The sequence below is a fragment of the Phragmites australis genome, chromosome 13, assembly GCF_958298935.1.
Source record: "Phragmites australis chromosome 13, lpPhrAust1.1, whole genome shotgun sequence".
Lineage (NCBI taxonomy): Eukaryota > Viridiplantae > Streptophyta > Magnoliopsida > Poales > Poaceae > Phragmites > Phragmites australis.
The window spans coordinates 21,183,746-21,199,827 of NC_084933.1; the positions used below are offsets into that span (position 1 = coordinate 21,183,746).

Genomic DNA, 16,082 nt, shown 5'->3' on the forward strand with positions numbered 1-16,082 from the left:
GTGTAATGGGGTCCTCGGGGAACCGAGTGCTCGGGACCACTGCTCCTGGCCCCAAGCACTCTCTCCCGGATATGCCTTTTCTTGATCCTCGGTGAACCGAGTGCTCAGGGGCCACTGATCACGGCCCTGAGCACTCTCTCCTGTTACTGTGCATGTCGGGTCTTCGGGGGACTCCGAGCACTTGGGGGCCACTGACCCGGGCCCCGAGCACTCCTTTCCGGAACTTGTTCTTGGCTCCTCGGGGAACTCGGGTGCTCGGGGGCCACTGTGCATGGCTCCGAGCACCCTCTCCCGGAACTTGTCTTCCTTGGGCCCTCAGGGGCCTCCCGAAGAGGCGATCCCTAAGGCATGGCGCCACGTGGCACTGCTGCTGACCTAGCCCCAGGAGTCGGGGATCCCCCGATCCCATTTCACCGACAACGGTAAAGATAAATCGGAAATCCTATGTATCGGGTGTCTTTTTAGCTTTGGCGTATGACACTTTTAGATTCATGCGGAGAAAGAGGACAAGGATGCGCTGCAAGGGAGGGTGGGGACTGCACAGTTCTTGCCACATGCTGGGTGCTTGTTGGCTGCAAATGGGTGATTAGAAAATAGGTTTGGATTTCGATCTTTGGATGCATTTTTTCTCTCAAATGGTAAGTTCATTTTTGAATCAGTTTGAACCATCGTGTTGTTCAGAACTAATGTAATAAAATAAGGCAAAACATTAATATTTTTATTATTTTGGACTTTTAAAAAAGTCACAATTTGGAATATATTGGTTCAACATTTTGAATATATTGGTTCAACATTTTGAATATATTGTTCCAACATTTTCACATAAAGTGTTGAACTATGATTTCAAAATTGTTGAACTAGGCTTTTGATAAATGTTGAATCAAGTCTTTCAAAATATTGAACTAGTGCATTCAAAATGTTGAACCAAAATTTTTCAAAAGTTTAATCAAGTTTTTCAAAATTTTGAACTAGTGCATTCAAAATGTTGAACCAATGTTTTTTAAATTTTGAATGCACATAAGAAAAAAATATTAATCAATAAAAAAATAAAGTAGTAAAAAAATATTAGAAAAAACAAAATGAAAAAGAAAAAACTTACCTTGCTGGTGGGTTGCAGCGATGGGCTGTTAATGGGCCACATTGGCTAACTTAAGCTGAAGCTAACTTCGGTCGGCCTATGGATAGGAGGTCCCAAGATAAACGTGGCCCGGCTTACGCTTACCGAGCATAAACAGTTTGGTTTTTAACTAAAAAAAAACAGTTTGGCTTTCTCGCTTACTTTAGCATTCTGGAAATGGCAACTAGGGAGAGCAACGATTTTTCTCTGGCTTTGAAGCAAAGCATCGCCTTCGTCGCTCATGGCGCCGTGTGTTCGGGTGAAACAGGGCCTTCGTCGCTCATGGAGCGGCAGCCTGACTGCCTGAGCGCTCGGGACAATCAGGGCGAAGCCAAACCAAAATGAGGGTGTCCGTATGGTTACTATTTAAAAATTTACTACTTATTTATTGTTTATCATAACTATATTTAGTAACAATTTTAGATTAAAGGAGGTGTTTATGCACCCCGTCTCTCACAACGTGACTACACCACTGAGGACAATAGTGAAATTGCGAACATGTGCACCCCATTCATTAACCGTAATTGATTATGCATAATACATCTACACGCCAAGCATGAAACATGCACCGCCCACAGTATTTACTTAGACAGTTAACGTTGTGTAGTAAAAAAGAATTGTGTGCACCAAAAAACGTATGACCAGAGGAGCCACCAATCGAGACCCCTGCAAGTAAAACGTCCGGTCCACCACCACGAGCTCGCTCTCACGGCTTCCACGAGGACGGCGGAGGCGGCGCGGCGGGGAACATGGGCGGCACGGCTGAGAACATGGTGTTCTTGTCGACGGCGCCGACGCCGACGCCGCGGCCGCTGTTGGTGATGGCCACCAGCGCGGCCACGAGGCCGGCGTTGCCCACCAGCGTCGGCTCGTTCTGCCCGTAGCTGTTGCGCGAGTCCTTGAACCCGTCGTTCCGGTCCGGCCCGCCGACCATGGCGCCCGTGATCAGGTTCGGGTCCGCCTTCTTGCTGTCGCGCCACTTGAACCCGCCGGTGCACGAGTACTTGACGCCGTTGTGCGGCGTCGACGCGCCCCGGTGGTGCACTTTCCGCGGGTATTTCTTGCCGAAGCCCACCACGTAGCTCATCTTCCTCGGGTTGTCCCCAAGAATGTAGTTGAGCTACTCACGGAAAGTTCCATAGAACAAACGGTCGCCATTGTTAGAGACTAGCTTGTGAGCGCAATCTTGAGATAAGCTAAGTGATGACGTAATTTTCCGGCCGGTCGATGTTTGTCAGTAATTACCTGAGACTCGGCGAACGCGCGGAGGTCGTTGGTGGACATGAAGTTGGGGCCGCAGTACCAGCCGGGGACGTTGACGGCCTCCATGTAGTCGGCGTAGAGCGAGGCGAGGAAGGAGTTGGCGACGACGTACTGCAGCGGCTGCCCCTTGCCGTGGTTGAAGAGCGCCATCCCGCCCTTGGTGAAGTTGAAGGCGCCGAAGCGCGGGAAGTACATGCACATGTTCAAGTTGGTGGCGTTGTGGTAGCGGATGAGCGACTCCTCATAGGGGTAGCCGGGGTTGAGGAACATGCGCAGCCGCGACAGGAGCAGCTGGGCGCCGGGGAGCTTGTTGTCCCAGCTGAACACGGAGAAGTCGAGGATGTTGAAGAAGGCCTTGGCGTTCTTGGGCAACCGCGGGTCGGTGGCGAAGCTGATGTAGCTGTTGTTGCCGGTGGCGTAGTACATCCAGGCCGCGCTCCACATGTACTCGTCCCAGTAGCTGGTGGAGTTGTAGTAGTACTCGATGTTTGGCTGGCGGAGGGAGTAGAGGGTGCGGTGGCCCATCTGGCGAGCGAACTTGTACACGGTGGCCGCGCCATGGGTCAGCTTCTTGGAGTAGGCGGCGTTGTCGCGGAACACGATGGAGGCGGCCGCCAGGGCCGCGGCGATCTCGCCCCCGAGGTCGGGGGCGGAGCTGACCGACAGGGTGGGGCGAGGGTACGCCATGTCCTCCGGCCGGTTCCAGCAGTAGTGGTCATCCGGCTCGCTTGAGTTGATCTTTGCAGCACCCACCTGGAGCAAAAACGAGCCAGATCGAATACGTGACCCCATGGTGCTTGAATGTAACAGAGTCTCATACTGGCGAATTCGTTGACATGTTTTAGATAATTTAGCTCGTGATTATGAATCCAATGCGGCAAGGTGAGAATTAATGGTGAAAAATCTCTTATGCTAAGACAGATGAAATCCTAACGACCAAAATTTACTACTGCGCGTTGTAGCATTTGGGTACCTTCCAATGTTATCATGTGGTCAATCATTCTAGATCACTCTTAAGTCTTAACTTCAAAAACAAATGTTCTAGATCACACAACGGACGAAGCAAGCGAAGATACAGTATTTGCTCCTAGGAACATGGCGTGGCCCATTAAGCACATGTAGATGATCGGAAGCTGAACCTTAATCTATGATGAAGTCATGTGGCAAGTCAAACGTTGTTAGGTGTGCCATAAAAAATATCGGAGAAAGTTGTTCGGTGTATATTTTTTCCCGAAAACTATGGTGCATGTTGAAACGAATCGGCCAAGCGAGCGTAGAAGTATACTGCACACCATTTCTTAATAGCTTAAACTTTTGGGATAATTGGTTTGTATATGCAACACAATATGTGATCAAGTCCAAGTTAAATAATCCCCATATTTTCTCAACAGATCAAATGTCGTGCGAACTAGTTGAAGAATAAAACTCAATATAACATTTCCTCTTTACTTATCATTTTATTCAGAAGAACAAATAACTCACTATAATGAAGTATAATTTTAGAACAAGATAAAAATGTCATGAGATACCAAGAGGTAATCAAATTTTCACAGTGCAAATTTCAGCATTTGAGAAAATTTAGATTATTCGTTACCTGAGCGTAGATCTTGTCGATGGTAGAAGCCGAGGAGTTGAAGGTGAGAAGCAGATAGTCTGTGCCCCACTTGATGAGCTCCCTCACATGATCATACTCCCCTACAGCCTTGTACTTGGCGCTGTACTCTATCACCGACCAGCTCAGCACCGTCATGGAGAACGCCATCGGGAAATGGAACTTGATATTGTCGCCGGCGTCATAGTAGCCGCCAACGAGGCCGCCCTTCACGTCCTTGGCGTCGGAGCCGTCCGACAGGCCGGAGTTCCCACGCCACGGGATGCCATTGTTCTTCGGAAGCCGGCCGGCTGTCAGGAAAGAAGAGGATGGCAAAAAGGTTGTCAGATGAATAGAACAGAGCCCATTTTTTCTGCTTATCTTGTTCTCTTGTTACAGAATTTGTCTTTTCTTAAAAGAGACTTACATTTCGAACATGGATTAAACAGTATGGAGAAGTACAAGATACACTGATACAGACGATTCGCCAAGATGTACAGATTATTAAGGATTTTTTTTAGATCAGACTAAAAAAGATTCATCAAGATCTATACGCACTTAACTTGATCCAAATCCTATGTTTTTTAGATAAATGTAGTACAATTTCCGATCTCTATATCACATTAAAGATATATATAATCATTTAATTCATAAATATGAGAACCCGTACTGACTCTAAAACTCAAACTCGGATGAACAGGTTCCATCCATATGCACCCTAACCAACTGAGTGCTCATTCTCACTAAAAAAAAGCTATGCTCATTTTTGGCTGCCTTAAAGTGTAAGTGTAAGCAGAGCGAGTAATTGACAACACACACGAGTTCTAGATTGCTCAGTGATCAAGTATATATACACGTACAAGAGTACATATACACATACATGAGTAGTTGGCGCAAGCGTGTCGGGAGTGGTTGTTGGCGAACGAGAGGGTGAGCTGCCTGTGGAGTAGGGCCCACGGGAAGACATGCTAGGATGTGGCACCCAATCTGGAGAGCATGGGGAAGCGTGTTCGCATCCCTGAGGCGACGGGCTCAGAGATGCAGGGCGTGGTGGCAAGGATGCCGGTGCACGAGCGGGCCTGCCTGCTAGACGTGCGTATGTGCGAGCATGAGTCGTCGAAGGTGCGGGTACATGGAGAGCTTGGGGAGGCACAGGCATCGGTGTGAACGAGGAGGTAGCCATCTAGATTGGCCAAGAGCGTAACTCAAACGGGAAAGTCATCTCATCGAAGTACACGTTGCGGGACACGATCATGTGGCAAGTGGTCATGTCGCAGCAGCGGTAACCACGATGTTCCTGCATGTAGCCAAGAAAAACGTAAGCAACCGGGCACGTTGCAAGCTTACGCGCGACAGTGGTAATGGTGTTAGGATAACATAAACATCTGAAGACGTAGAGAACATTGTAATCTAGGGAGTGGCCATATAGCAGGGAGTACGGGGTGGTGAGCTGGCGTGGTTTGCAGGGTGACGATTCAAAAGACACGTTGCCGTGGTGAGTGCATCAGCCCAAAAGGACAGAGGTATGAATGCATGGAAGAGGAGAGCACAAACACTGTCATTGAGGGTTCGTAGAATCCTCTCAGCCTTGCCGTTCTAAGGGGAGGAGTATAGGCAAGAGAGGCGGAAGACAATTCTGTTTGTTGAGAAGAAAGAGCGTAAGGTGGGGTTATCGAATTCCCATCCATTGTCAGATTGCAAAGACAAGATCGAGAGGAGAATTGGGTGCACACATGAGCATGAAACGCAATAATGGTGCGAGGAACATCTGATTTTTGGTGGAGGGAGAATGTCCAGGCGTAATGAGTATGATCATCAAGCAATGCGAGATAATGCTAAAAACCAGAAACGCTAGGAATGGACGAGGTTCAGACATCACAGTGCACAATTTGGAAGGGTTTAGAGGTGGAAGAAATAGAAATATTATAAGGTAAGCGAGCATGTTTTCCAATCCAGCAAGCATGACAGGTATTGGATAATTCTTTATTACACTAAAAAGAAAATGAATTCAATGATCGAAGAAATGAAGCATGGTCGGGGTGCACGAGTCGCTGATGCCACAAGTCTACAGAGACAGTGGAGGAGAAGCAGCAGGCAGACACCGACCGGACAGAGTAAGGTTCACCGGGACTGTCACATCGCAGTATCACCACCTGGTTGTGCCGATCCTTAATAGAAAATCCATGATCGCCAAACTCAATAGAAACAGGATTATCTCTCGTAAGGGAATGGACATATATAAGATTTTTAATAAGATCAGGAGAGACAAGAACATGCCATAATTGTAACAGAGACGCAGATGTTGGAATAGAAGCAGAGCCAATATGAGAAATAGGAAGAAATGAACCATTGCTGACTATGATTCAAGAATTAGAAGTAAATGGGGAGATGGAGTGGATTTTACCGGAATAAGACGCCATGTGAGAAGAGGCGCCTGTGTCCATGAACTAGTCACTCCTGGTCGAGGGCGTTTGGATGGACAGATTGTTGACGGCGGCGAGAAGTTGAGGATCAACGTGTGCCGAGGAGGAGCCAGGCTCGAAGGTTGCCACATGTGCCTAGGGACGGGCACTGAGGATGTCGGCACCGGGCGTGCGCACGTGCATCGGCATGGGCCACGCCTGGACCATGCTAGTCCACGGGTTGTACCCAGGCCAGAACGCAGGCGGCGCAAGAGGTGGTATGGCCAGTGCGCGCGTGTTGTCAAAGAAGGTTGACACAGTGGAGGACTTTTCTTCTTCTGCTACTTGTTCTTGCTAGTGTTCGTAGGGGAGGTGACCAGGCGGGTGGTGTTGCTGGAGAACTCACCAGGGTAGCCGTTGGAGTTGTCGTTTGGCGCATACTGGTTCGCATGGGTGTGGGCACTAAAGCGAGCCTACGCTACAACGGCCTCAACAACTTGTGTCTTGGCTGATTAGGCGAGGCAAAAGAAAGACCACGCCTTAAGGAAGAACGGGAGGCGGCGCCGTTGCATCATGTGAGGGATCACGTGATGCAGGCGTGGGTTGAGGTCGTTGAGCAGAGTGTAGACAAGGTCGTGCTTGGTGACCGAGGCGCCGTGATCGGCGAGGTTATCTGCCTTCTCCTTGAGCTGCGAACAATATTCGAGGACGGAGAGGTCTCCTTACCGGAAGGTGCGGAAGTTAGCACCGGAGAATACCGTGTGGGTGTCCTTGTTGTCGCGGAATAGCTTCTTGATAGTGTGCCAAAGGGAGTAAACGGTGTCTACTTTCTTGGAGATAGGGAGCAGGAGAGCAGAATCTTGGAGGAGGAGGAGGATGAACTCATTGTGGAGGAAGGGAGGAGCAGCGGAAGATTGTGTTTTAGAATCGAGCGATAACTGATACTATATAAGTGAAAGCAGAGCGAGTAGTTGGCGATACATATGAGTTCTGCATTGCTCAGTGATAAGTATATATACACGTACAGGTTAGAGGTCAACTAAATAGATCCTATAATCAAATCACTATGCATATATAGGAGCTAGGCGTAAGATTAGGAGTCAGTTAACCTACGAGTCAGCCGTTCCAACATAAAGGATGGATCAACTTGGTGGCCTGCATTGCGAGTAAACGTGCAAAGATTCCTGCCAATAGCAATTGGGATCTGATCTCTCCACGCGTCAGACCGTCGCTTTCTGCAAAGTATAGCGACAGGGAACAGGACAGAACATTCTAGTTGTGGGGTTGCAGCTGTACTGCGCGCAAACTATTGCGCGGGGGTCGCATTCGCTCGTATCCTTTGGATGATCAACATCTAACCCTGTTGCACTTAAGATGATGACTGGTCAAAAACGGCAATTCAAAGCAACATTTTTTAACTTGTATGCTCAAGCAAATTTGCCATGTTCTGACAAAATGGCAGATCTGCACAGGTTTCTACTGATCGGAGATGGTCAAAGCTTGGCAAAGATTCGTCATAGCAGCAGAGCTTCGAAAAAGTTCAATTCATGAGGTCGCCATTCATACGCATGGAGTAGTAGCAGTAAGCAGAGGATGATAGCAAGGAGGAAGCTTTTTCGGTTGTAGATTCGCACAGCAAGTGGTACTCACATTTCTGGGCGTTGAAGAAGAGGAGCGCCTTGTGGAGCGCCTCGGTGTACTGGTCGGGCGGCGGCGGGCGGGGCTTCTTGTGAGGGATAGACTTGGCGATGATGACGGGGAGGCCGATGAGGACGAAGGCGGCGACGAGGCCCCAGAAGGCCCACCAGAGGACCTTGCGCTTGACGACGACGCAGCCGAGGTCGACGTACCTGTCCTTCTTCTTGGTCTCCGGCGGGCCGAGCAGCCAGCTCTGCTGCGTCTCGTCCAGCTCGTGGTGCTGCCGTGCCGACAGCGCGCCGCGGTCCAGGTCCATGTTCCGGCTGTGGTCGTCCTCCGCCGTCCCGTCAGCGGCGATCTCGAACGACCCGCCCCAGTGGTTCGCCGAGTACATGGTTGCTGCTGCCTGCCTGCCGGCCGGCTGAGCTGGGCTGCGGTGCGGTGCGGTGCGGTGCCTTCCCTTGGCTAGTTTGCTTGGCTCGCCGCTTGATCAGCAGCGCATGGATGGGCCGCGCGGCCGGACCCTCTGCGCGTCGATTGGTCAGTGTCGAGCCGCGCGCGAGCCTTTCTTGCTGGTGGGTCGCGGAGCCCGGGGCAGACAGGCAAGGTGAGGACTGAGGAACGCGGCTGGGTGGGGAGTTTTGAAGGGGGGTGGGGTGGTTCGTGGTTGACTTGCAGGGTGGTGCTGGCCTGCTTGCCCGTAGCTGCTACGGGAGGTGTCACCGTGTGACGGGACGGGGAAGGAGGGAAACGACGAAGTAAATTGTATAGCATATTTTACAGAAAGATTTATGTGGGATTCTAATTTATGTAATTTTTTTTCTGATCTAATGTTTAGTACGTGTAAAAAATAAGGATAAGAATATAAGAGAAAATCTTATAAAAAATCTGATTTTATAGAATTTTCTTCCGGAAACGACGGTGGTTTGAGTTTTCTACATTTGTCATCCTTTTTCATTGCTTCTCGCTGGATGTGTCGTTGGGATCCGTCCGGTGACCACAGCGACGTTCGTTCCAGGGGAGCGAGGCCAGCTGCAGACACAGTGACTTCGATGGTACTCTTCCAGACCCCCCCCAAACCGAGTGAAGATGCAAACGAAAAACATCGCTTTCCATGTGTGTGTGTTTGGTGAAGGCATATTCTGCATTTCTGCTCCATGCATAACGGGGTTGGAGCCAGGTGGGGGCGTGTGATTTGCTGTAAGAGAGCTGGTCAGGGGGCTTCGCGTCTCGGCATCTGCTCCTGCCCAATGATGAATTGATGATAAGTATTCTAAGGGAGCATTTTGTCATGCATGCAGGTGTGTAACATGTCGAACCATCTGCCCGCATCAGCTTTTTGGTGCTCCATGTGTCTGGTTGCGATCCTTTTTCAGAATCTTTCCTCGACAGGTGAGTTGATGGTAATGAATTGGTGTGCAGTTTGCTTGTGCTGATTTGTAGAGCCTGAGAGCATAGTCTACTGGCCACTGCTTCGCGAAGGTTAGTTTGGTTGGTGGCATGAATGTTGGACGGAAAAAGATCATCTATATTTTTTTAGGCGTTTGATTGAAAGACAGATATATAGAATCATCTATTTTGAAAAATAATTTTTACTGATGCTGAATAGACCGATGAGTAAAATAATCATGAGTATTAGTAAAATAATTAGCATGTTGTATTGTTAATTAGTATTTATTACTATGATGTTACGGTTGTTAAGTGTTAATATGTTGATTAGTGTACTGTTGGTGTATCGAGTAGAGTATGATAAAATTAGCATTGATAAGTGTTAGTATGCATTGATTAATGTATGATTAATTATTATTATTTGAAATTAAGATATATAATTTAATTAATTACTCTTCTCCTACGCATCCTCATTTCTCTAAACGCAAAACTGGATCATCGTTCTGTCCATCTAACCAAACAGATAATTTAGATGGACATATTCTAAAACCATAAATGATCATAATCCATCAATCATCGTCCTCTAAGCAAACGTACCTAAAAAACCAACACAGGTTTCTGGAACCATGGAGATAACCGAAGCAAGATTGCGCTGCATCCGCCTTCTTCTCCACTACAGTTGCTGCAGTTTCAATCTGAACAACGTTTTTCTCTTTCAGAACCAACAAGAATTACACGCCTGCAAGTAGAATGGTAACAGAAGTCCACTGAAAAAACAAGTTCTTTGACACAAGAACCGTGTATTTCAGCGGGAGCCACTGATCAAGGGTAGGACAGGCCAAAAATTGCAAGCTCAACTGCCATGTGCGATGTGTGTCGGTCGCTCGCCGTAGTCAAATATAGGGGAGCACATGGAATGCGATTTAGCAGAGGCTTCTTCCTTCCTGCCCCTCTCATTTGTTTATTTCCAGCATATGCATGTCGAGCCTGGCGAGGGTCTGGCACCAATTATATATCTGCATCTCTGAAACTTTTCATGGTCAATAGGCTGCCTGGATACGCACATATCTTCCAGCTAGTTTCGTGTTGCAACTGGCAAGCGACCGCTGTACAGCGATGTTTCACCGGAAAAGATACTAACATACAGTGCAGGTCAAGAAACAATTACGACTACATGTATGTACTCTACAAAATGGAGGAAAATGTGGTTGTGTGCATGGTGCGTCTTAGGGTGCAAAGGCCGGGAAGCTTTACTTTATTATCTTAAAACGAGAAATATAGGGAACCTCATATTGGGTGGCTGACGTGTTGGCTTCTTGCTATAATGTTTCAAAAATCAGAGGCTAAATCAGATCTGTTTTTAGTGTTAGTTTTGATCCCACCCCTGCCAATAAGTCAGAACTAAGGAAGAGAATTGAAGGGGACATGGCACTGGTCACGGGCTAAAAACTAGAGGACTTTTACAGTACACCTAAACGAGTGCATGCCATCCATTTTCTTCATCCGGTGGTTTAGATTAGCCCAATAATACTCTATCGTCCATCAGTATCATGAGTATCATTAAAGAGTATCATGGGTATCATAAGGGTAGGATTGGAAAAAAATAATGATAAACTTGTAAATTATATGTTTAATTAGGGAAGATCAAAATATTAGTTTATTCTTCGAATAAGCTTTCATTTATTCTGTTCATTTCATTTATTAGGGTTTTCACCCTCCGTCGGTCGGTCGATGATAGATGGCGAAGGTCCGAAGTCCGGTCAGTCAATGACGTAATTACCCCTAAGGGTATCAAGATAATTACAATAATACCTACTAAAATAGACGGTTGGATCACAACAATGATACTCTCCATCATCTAGTATTATGGTGTACTGTAAAGGTTCTCAAAAACTATTGTTATTGAGTTGTTAGCACTAACCATGAGCAATAACAAACTCGCACACCCACAGATCGGCGAGGAGAGCGGGCAGGGAGAGTTTTCTATTCGTGCCAACTGGGGAAATATAAAATCGTGTGAATTTGTGCACATACGACTTATCTTAGTCATCAATTACTCCTACCTGATACTTATATATCCTTTCATCCTTCTCATCTAATTATTTACTCTATAATTTTTTTATTTACTTCTCTAATCTAAATCTCAATACAAATAAACGGTCCTAGATAAGCAATACGAACACATGCACATACGAAAAGTTCCTTTCCGCCTGCCAGCTCCTTGTTTGTATAGTTTGGAATTGCCAATGGCCAGTGAAGCTTCCGTAGTTTGTCATTCATCCGTCACTTGGAAGTCTTGTTCAAAAGCTAGGAGCAACAAGGGCCCAGTTGTTTTTGTTTTTTTCCTTTTTTTTCATCCCTTTCTTTTGGAGGGATGGGCCGTGACCATGATATGAACAAGAGATTGGGCCGGTTGCTAGATGCGGACAATGCCTTGTTTGGTTTACGAATGGGCCTAGGCCTACCCCTGCAAACCAGAGAGGTTTCGCTAGGCAATAATTATATGGGCCGCCTTGATAAACATTGTGCTAGGCTCCGTTGCTTTAGTGTCACTTTAGCCCTTTCAAAACTGATATTTTAAAAAAAGCATTTAAGACACTAAATTTTCAAAACTAAACCCTTTTCTCACGTCATGTGCTTTAGCGTGACAAAAAGACCATGTGGCAAGGCACCGGGACGAGACACCAGCATGGTTACCTTGATCACACCACATTCATTGATATGATCAAATTGTGAATCACGTCATGTACTTTAACGTGACAAAAAGAACTAGTTATTGAAAATTTAGTATCTCATATGCTATTTTTAAAATAGTAGTTTAAAAAAGACTAAAATAAAAAAATCTCTTCAAATTACAACAATCTCAACAGGTAACCATGAACCCAATCACCCGTCAGGACTACATCATGAAGAAGCTGAGGAAACCTTCTAAAGCTTCCGGTTCAAAGAAGACGGCGTCTAAGCCTTTTGATCTCTCTGATGGAGATTTTTCAATTTTGTATGGCCTGTTAAGCCATTCTGCGGCAGTTATCATGAAATAAAGAGCATGGATTGGATATAATAAGCTGATCATAGAGAAATTTTGTTTCGAGTATGTTCCTGTTGTGCTTTCAGCTTCATACCTGGATATGTTCATGGAAGTGAATATTTACCACAACATTACAAAAGGGTGAGTGTCACAAGAAATATTCATATCTATGCATCACCAAACACGAGGTGAGAACTTTCCCTTTGAATCACCATATTTACTGAAAATGAAAAAGGGTGAACCTATGAGTTGCAATGAAGCTCAGGAGGGATTTTCAGTCCTACTGCCTGCCCAACCACGGATAACCATGCTGGTAAATATTGCAGCGATTGTTCTTTAGTTTGTTCAAGAAGTAGCTTCATCCAGTCACTGGTTGCACAGGGGTGCAAGGTGAACCATGGCCTGCTCAAGTGGGGATGCTCCTGCAGGAGTGCTAGGACAGTTCAATCATTAGTGAATGAGCGACCAAAGATATATTTGTTTCTATAGAAATCGTCATTTAGAATCATGTATTAACAGTCCATACCTCTCGAGTAATAAACGTCCACTTTGAATCGCTTAATACTTTAAATGAGTTAGAAGGAAGGTCTTGTTTTATCTCATCTAGAGTTAGCAGCTGCCCACCTACGCACAAGGTAGAGATGTTTGTTGTCACTTGTCAAACAGGACAAAATAAAAAGGAACTAAATATTCACATATGTTATCGAATTGCATACCAGCCAAATGAGCCTGAAAGTATAGCACTGGAACCTTGTAAGAGTAGCTGTAGACAACATGGAAATCATAAACATGTGCAGCATCGCTAGAGCTCTGGACCTGCAAAGGGAAGCACATCATGAATGGAGTATACAAGTTACTTAAGAAGTGGAGTTCAAATGGAGTACATGTGCTCATAATAGCCTTCAGCACAAGACCCTGAGTGACTGAACCACAACCCATTTGAGTTGCTGCTAAAGACGTCCAAATGGGCCGTGCCTACTGGGCCGGCCCGAGGCACGGTACTGTAGGCACGGCCCAGGCACGGCACGACCCGATTACCGACGGGCCGGGCCGGCACGGCACGATGCCACGGGCCGTGCCTGGGCCGAGCGCGTGGCACGACGGGCCGGCACGGCACGGCCCGGTCAAGTCGGGCCGGCACGGGCACGGCCCAGCCCGGGCCGGCACGGCCCGACACGGTTCGGCCCGGCACTATTTTCTATTTTTTATTTATATTTTTAATTTTTTTTAGCTATTTTTAAATATTTTTTTATCTATTTTTAAATATTTTTTATATTTTTATCTATTTTCTATATATTTTTTATGTATTTTTTCATTTTTTTTATATTTTTTTTATCTATTTCGGCCCGTCGGGCCAACCGGGCCGTCGGGCCGAAATCGTGCCTGGGCCGGCCCGGCACGGCCCGGTCACCGACGGGCCGTGCCGTGGGCCGAGGGGAAGGCACGCGGGCCGGCACGGCACGGCCCGTTACTGTAGATAGGCCGTTTGGGCCGTGCCGTAGCTGGGCCGTGCCGAGTCGGGCCCGTGCCGGGCCGGCACGAACGGCCCATTTGGCCATATTTAGTTGCTGCTACCTTTATATAAGCTCTTTGGCAAAATCGATGTCTACAAGAAAGGATTCTGAAGATATGAATGGTGGAAGTTCAGAGCAAGCTAATGTACCAATTAAGCAAGTCACAGAAACCATAAATTGAAGAATGTATACTGAAAATGTACCCAAGTATCATCCGCAACAACGTCTGCACCATCGAAGTCGTTGCTCTCCTCAACCTGCTCCTGGAGGAAAATTTTGGTCAAATATTAGTATTTTACAAACATCAATTTACTCACCATACAGGCATACAGGCAAACAAACCACCCACCTGGCTCCCTTCACAACTATGGTACACTCCTTCCAGGGCCAGATACCCCTCTTCCTGCAAGAATACAAGCAACATCACCAGTGACAGAAATCTAAAAACTAATGTAACAAGAGAGGGGAAATTCACTGAGCAGAAACCTCAGATGGCACCCCCAATTTGCAGCAGGGCTTCCATGTCCAGTCAGGAAGAGAATCGTCAACCTCAATCTCCTTCCACCTCTTAATCAGCGCCGCCGCGGAGGCATTGAAGCCGTCCGGAGACAGAGTCCCATCCCAAACAGGGGAGACTCCCATCGCGGAGCAGGGGCAGACAGCAGACCTAGCGTGGGCAAAGAAGGCCTATGAATCACCGATACGTCACCGTATCGGGACGTGCAGATACGTCGGGCGATACCTCCCCTGATACGTCCACCTGCACACATCACACATGCGCCCAACAGCCGCAGGCCTCCGCACACCCTCGTCTCTTCCCTTCCTCACCTGCGCCGCCGCTTGCTCGCGCTGCCGCCGGCTGGAGCCCCACCAAGGTAAGCTTAATCTAAGGGGGAAACGGGGTGTATGGCATCGTGGTAGGATAGGGGCTCCATTTTCGATGTCCGGCGACGAGATCAGGCTGGCTCCACGGGCGGTGGATTTACTGGGGCGGCATGGTTCTGTGTTCGGAGTAGAGAGAAAAGGAACGAAGATAACGTGACTGCTGAGTTGTGGGCCTTTTGTTCTATTGATAGCGGGTCCCACCTCTTACAGCTCCCCACTAAATTATTAATGCCCTTATGTTATTGCTGGCTGCTTTTTTTTTTTTTATATATGATACATTTTTATTTTTACATTTTTATGTGATATTTATATATATATATATAGGAAAACTAGTATGTACTCCTGGGTGTATGTACTCCCACCTCTCATATACCACTTTTACACATGAGTTATACTTCTTTATCACTTTAAATACACTTCATTAGTAATTATAAGATACTACAATACAAATCTCACGAAAATTTTTATGAAATTCCATGATTTTTATCTTAATTTGCGTATATACTTCTTTTATGTATAAAAAAGAGTATATAGCAAAAATGAAAGGCTAACATTGAATTTTTTTTCATACAACTCATATTGGAGTATCTTAGAATTAGTATTAGAGTATACTAAAAATGATAAAAGAGTATAAAGTGTTTGTTTAGGTGGTATATTGCATGTGGGAGTACATACTCCTAGGGGTATAGAATAGGTGTCCTATATATATATATATATATATATATATATATATAAAAGAAGTATATACGCAAATTATGATAAAAATCATGGAATTTTATAAAAAATTTCGTGGGATTTGTATTGTAGTATCTTATAATTACTAATGAAGTATATTTAAAGTGATAAAGAAGTATAACACACGTGTAAAAGTGGTATATAAGAGATAGGAGTACATACATCCAGGAGTACATACTAGTTTTCCTATATATATATATATATATATATATATACTCGACGTATCGGTATATATTTGTTATGGAAAAATATTATATCATCATATCTGTATCTCCGTACCCGTATCGGTGAAACATAGAAGAAGGCACGCCAGCCTCTCTCTTTACTCTCTAGAGTTGCAGCGTCTAATCGGATTGATAAATTGAACTGGATTGACAGTCCTCACCCTCCTGGATCTCTTGCGTCGGCCGCTCTCCCGTAGCGTGCCCTCCCGTCGCTCTCATAATACCATTCCAATTATATTCCCTTCATTTCGTTCTCTTCCTGATTCTTTTCTCCGTTCCTATTTCCTTTATTTTCT

The 16,082-nt window shown here is 46.2% G+C and overlaps 2 protein-coding genes across 5 annotated transcripts; both read right to left on the bottom strand.

The window, feature by feature from the left end:
- Window positions 1-1,598: 1,598 nt before the first annotated feature.
- Window positions 1,599-8,652, bottom strand: LOC133889170 (endoglucanase 12-like). Its single transcript, XM_062329644.1, has 4 exons — window positions 8,024-8,652; window positions 3,975-4,282; window positions 2,363-3,133; window positions 1,599-2,237 (listed from the first exon to the last, which is right to left on the bottom strand). Exons 1-4 carry the CDS (start codon window positions 8,403-8,405, stop codon window positions 1,824-1,826), a joined length of 1,875 nt encoding a protein of 624 aa, XP_062185628.1. The 5' UTR covers window positions 8,406-8,652; the 3' UTR covers window positions 1,599-1,823.
- A 3,820-nt stretch (window positions 8,653-12,472) lies between these two features.
- LOC133889255 (ubiquitin-like-conjugating enzyme ATG10) lies at window positions 12,473-15,010 on the bottom strand. 4 transcript variants are annotated; one of them, XM_062329758.1, is made up of 8 exons: window positions 14,685-15,010; window positions 14,429-14,609; window positions 14,292-14,345; window positions 14,146-14,205; window positions 13,145-13,244; window positions 12,955-13,052; window positions 12,833-12,850; window positions 12,473-12,687 (listed from the first exon to the last, which is right to left on the bottom strand). In XM_062329758.1, the coding sequence occupies exons 1-8, from the start codon at window positions 14,717-14,719 to the stop codon at window positions 12,646-12,648; spliced, it is 588 nt and encodes a 195-aa protein (XP_062185742.1). In that variant the 5' UTR covers window positions 14,720-15,010; the 3' UTR covers window positions 12,473-12,645. The 4 variants fall into 4 exon arrangements, with proteins under 4 accessions (XP_062185742.1, XP_062185740.1, XP_062185741.1 ...); XM_062329756.1 differs by having other exon boundaries at window positions 12,473-12,850; window positions 14,146-14,199; XM_062329757.1 differs by having other exon boundaries at window positions 12,473-12,850; window positions 14,771-15,007.
- Between the last annotated feature and the right edge of the window lie 1,072 nt (window positions 15,011-16,082).

Excerpts from the sequence above, each read along its gene's own strand:
- LOC133889170 (XM_062329644.1), bottom strand. The coding sequence starts at position 8,405 with ATGTACTCGGCGAACCACTGGGGCGGGTCGTTCGAGATCGCCGCTGAC. Across the intron at positions 4,283-8,023 it reads CTTCTTCAACGCCCAGAAAT|CCGGCCGGCTTCCGAAGAAC; the intron begins GTGAGTACCACT and ends CTTTCCTGACAG. Across the intron at positions 3,134-3,974 it reads TCGACAAGATCTACGCTCAG|GTGGGTGCTGCAAAGATCAA; the intron begins GTAACGAATAAT and ends TTTTTGCTCCAG.
- LOC133889255 (XM_062329755.1), bottom strand. The coding sequence starts at position 14,719 with ATGTGTGATGTGTGCAGGTGGACGTATCAGGGGAG. Across the intron at positions 14,206-14,291 it reads ATAGTTGTGAAGGGAGCCAG|GAGCAGGTTGAGGAGAGCAA; the intron begins GTGGGTGGTTTG and ends ATTTTCCTCCAG. Across the intron at positions 12,851-12,954 it reads GGACGTTTATTACTCGAGAG|GAGCATCCCCACTTGAGCAG; the intron begins GTATGGACTGTT and ends GCACTCCTGCAG.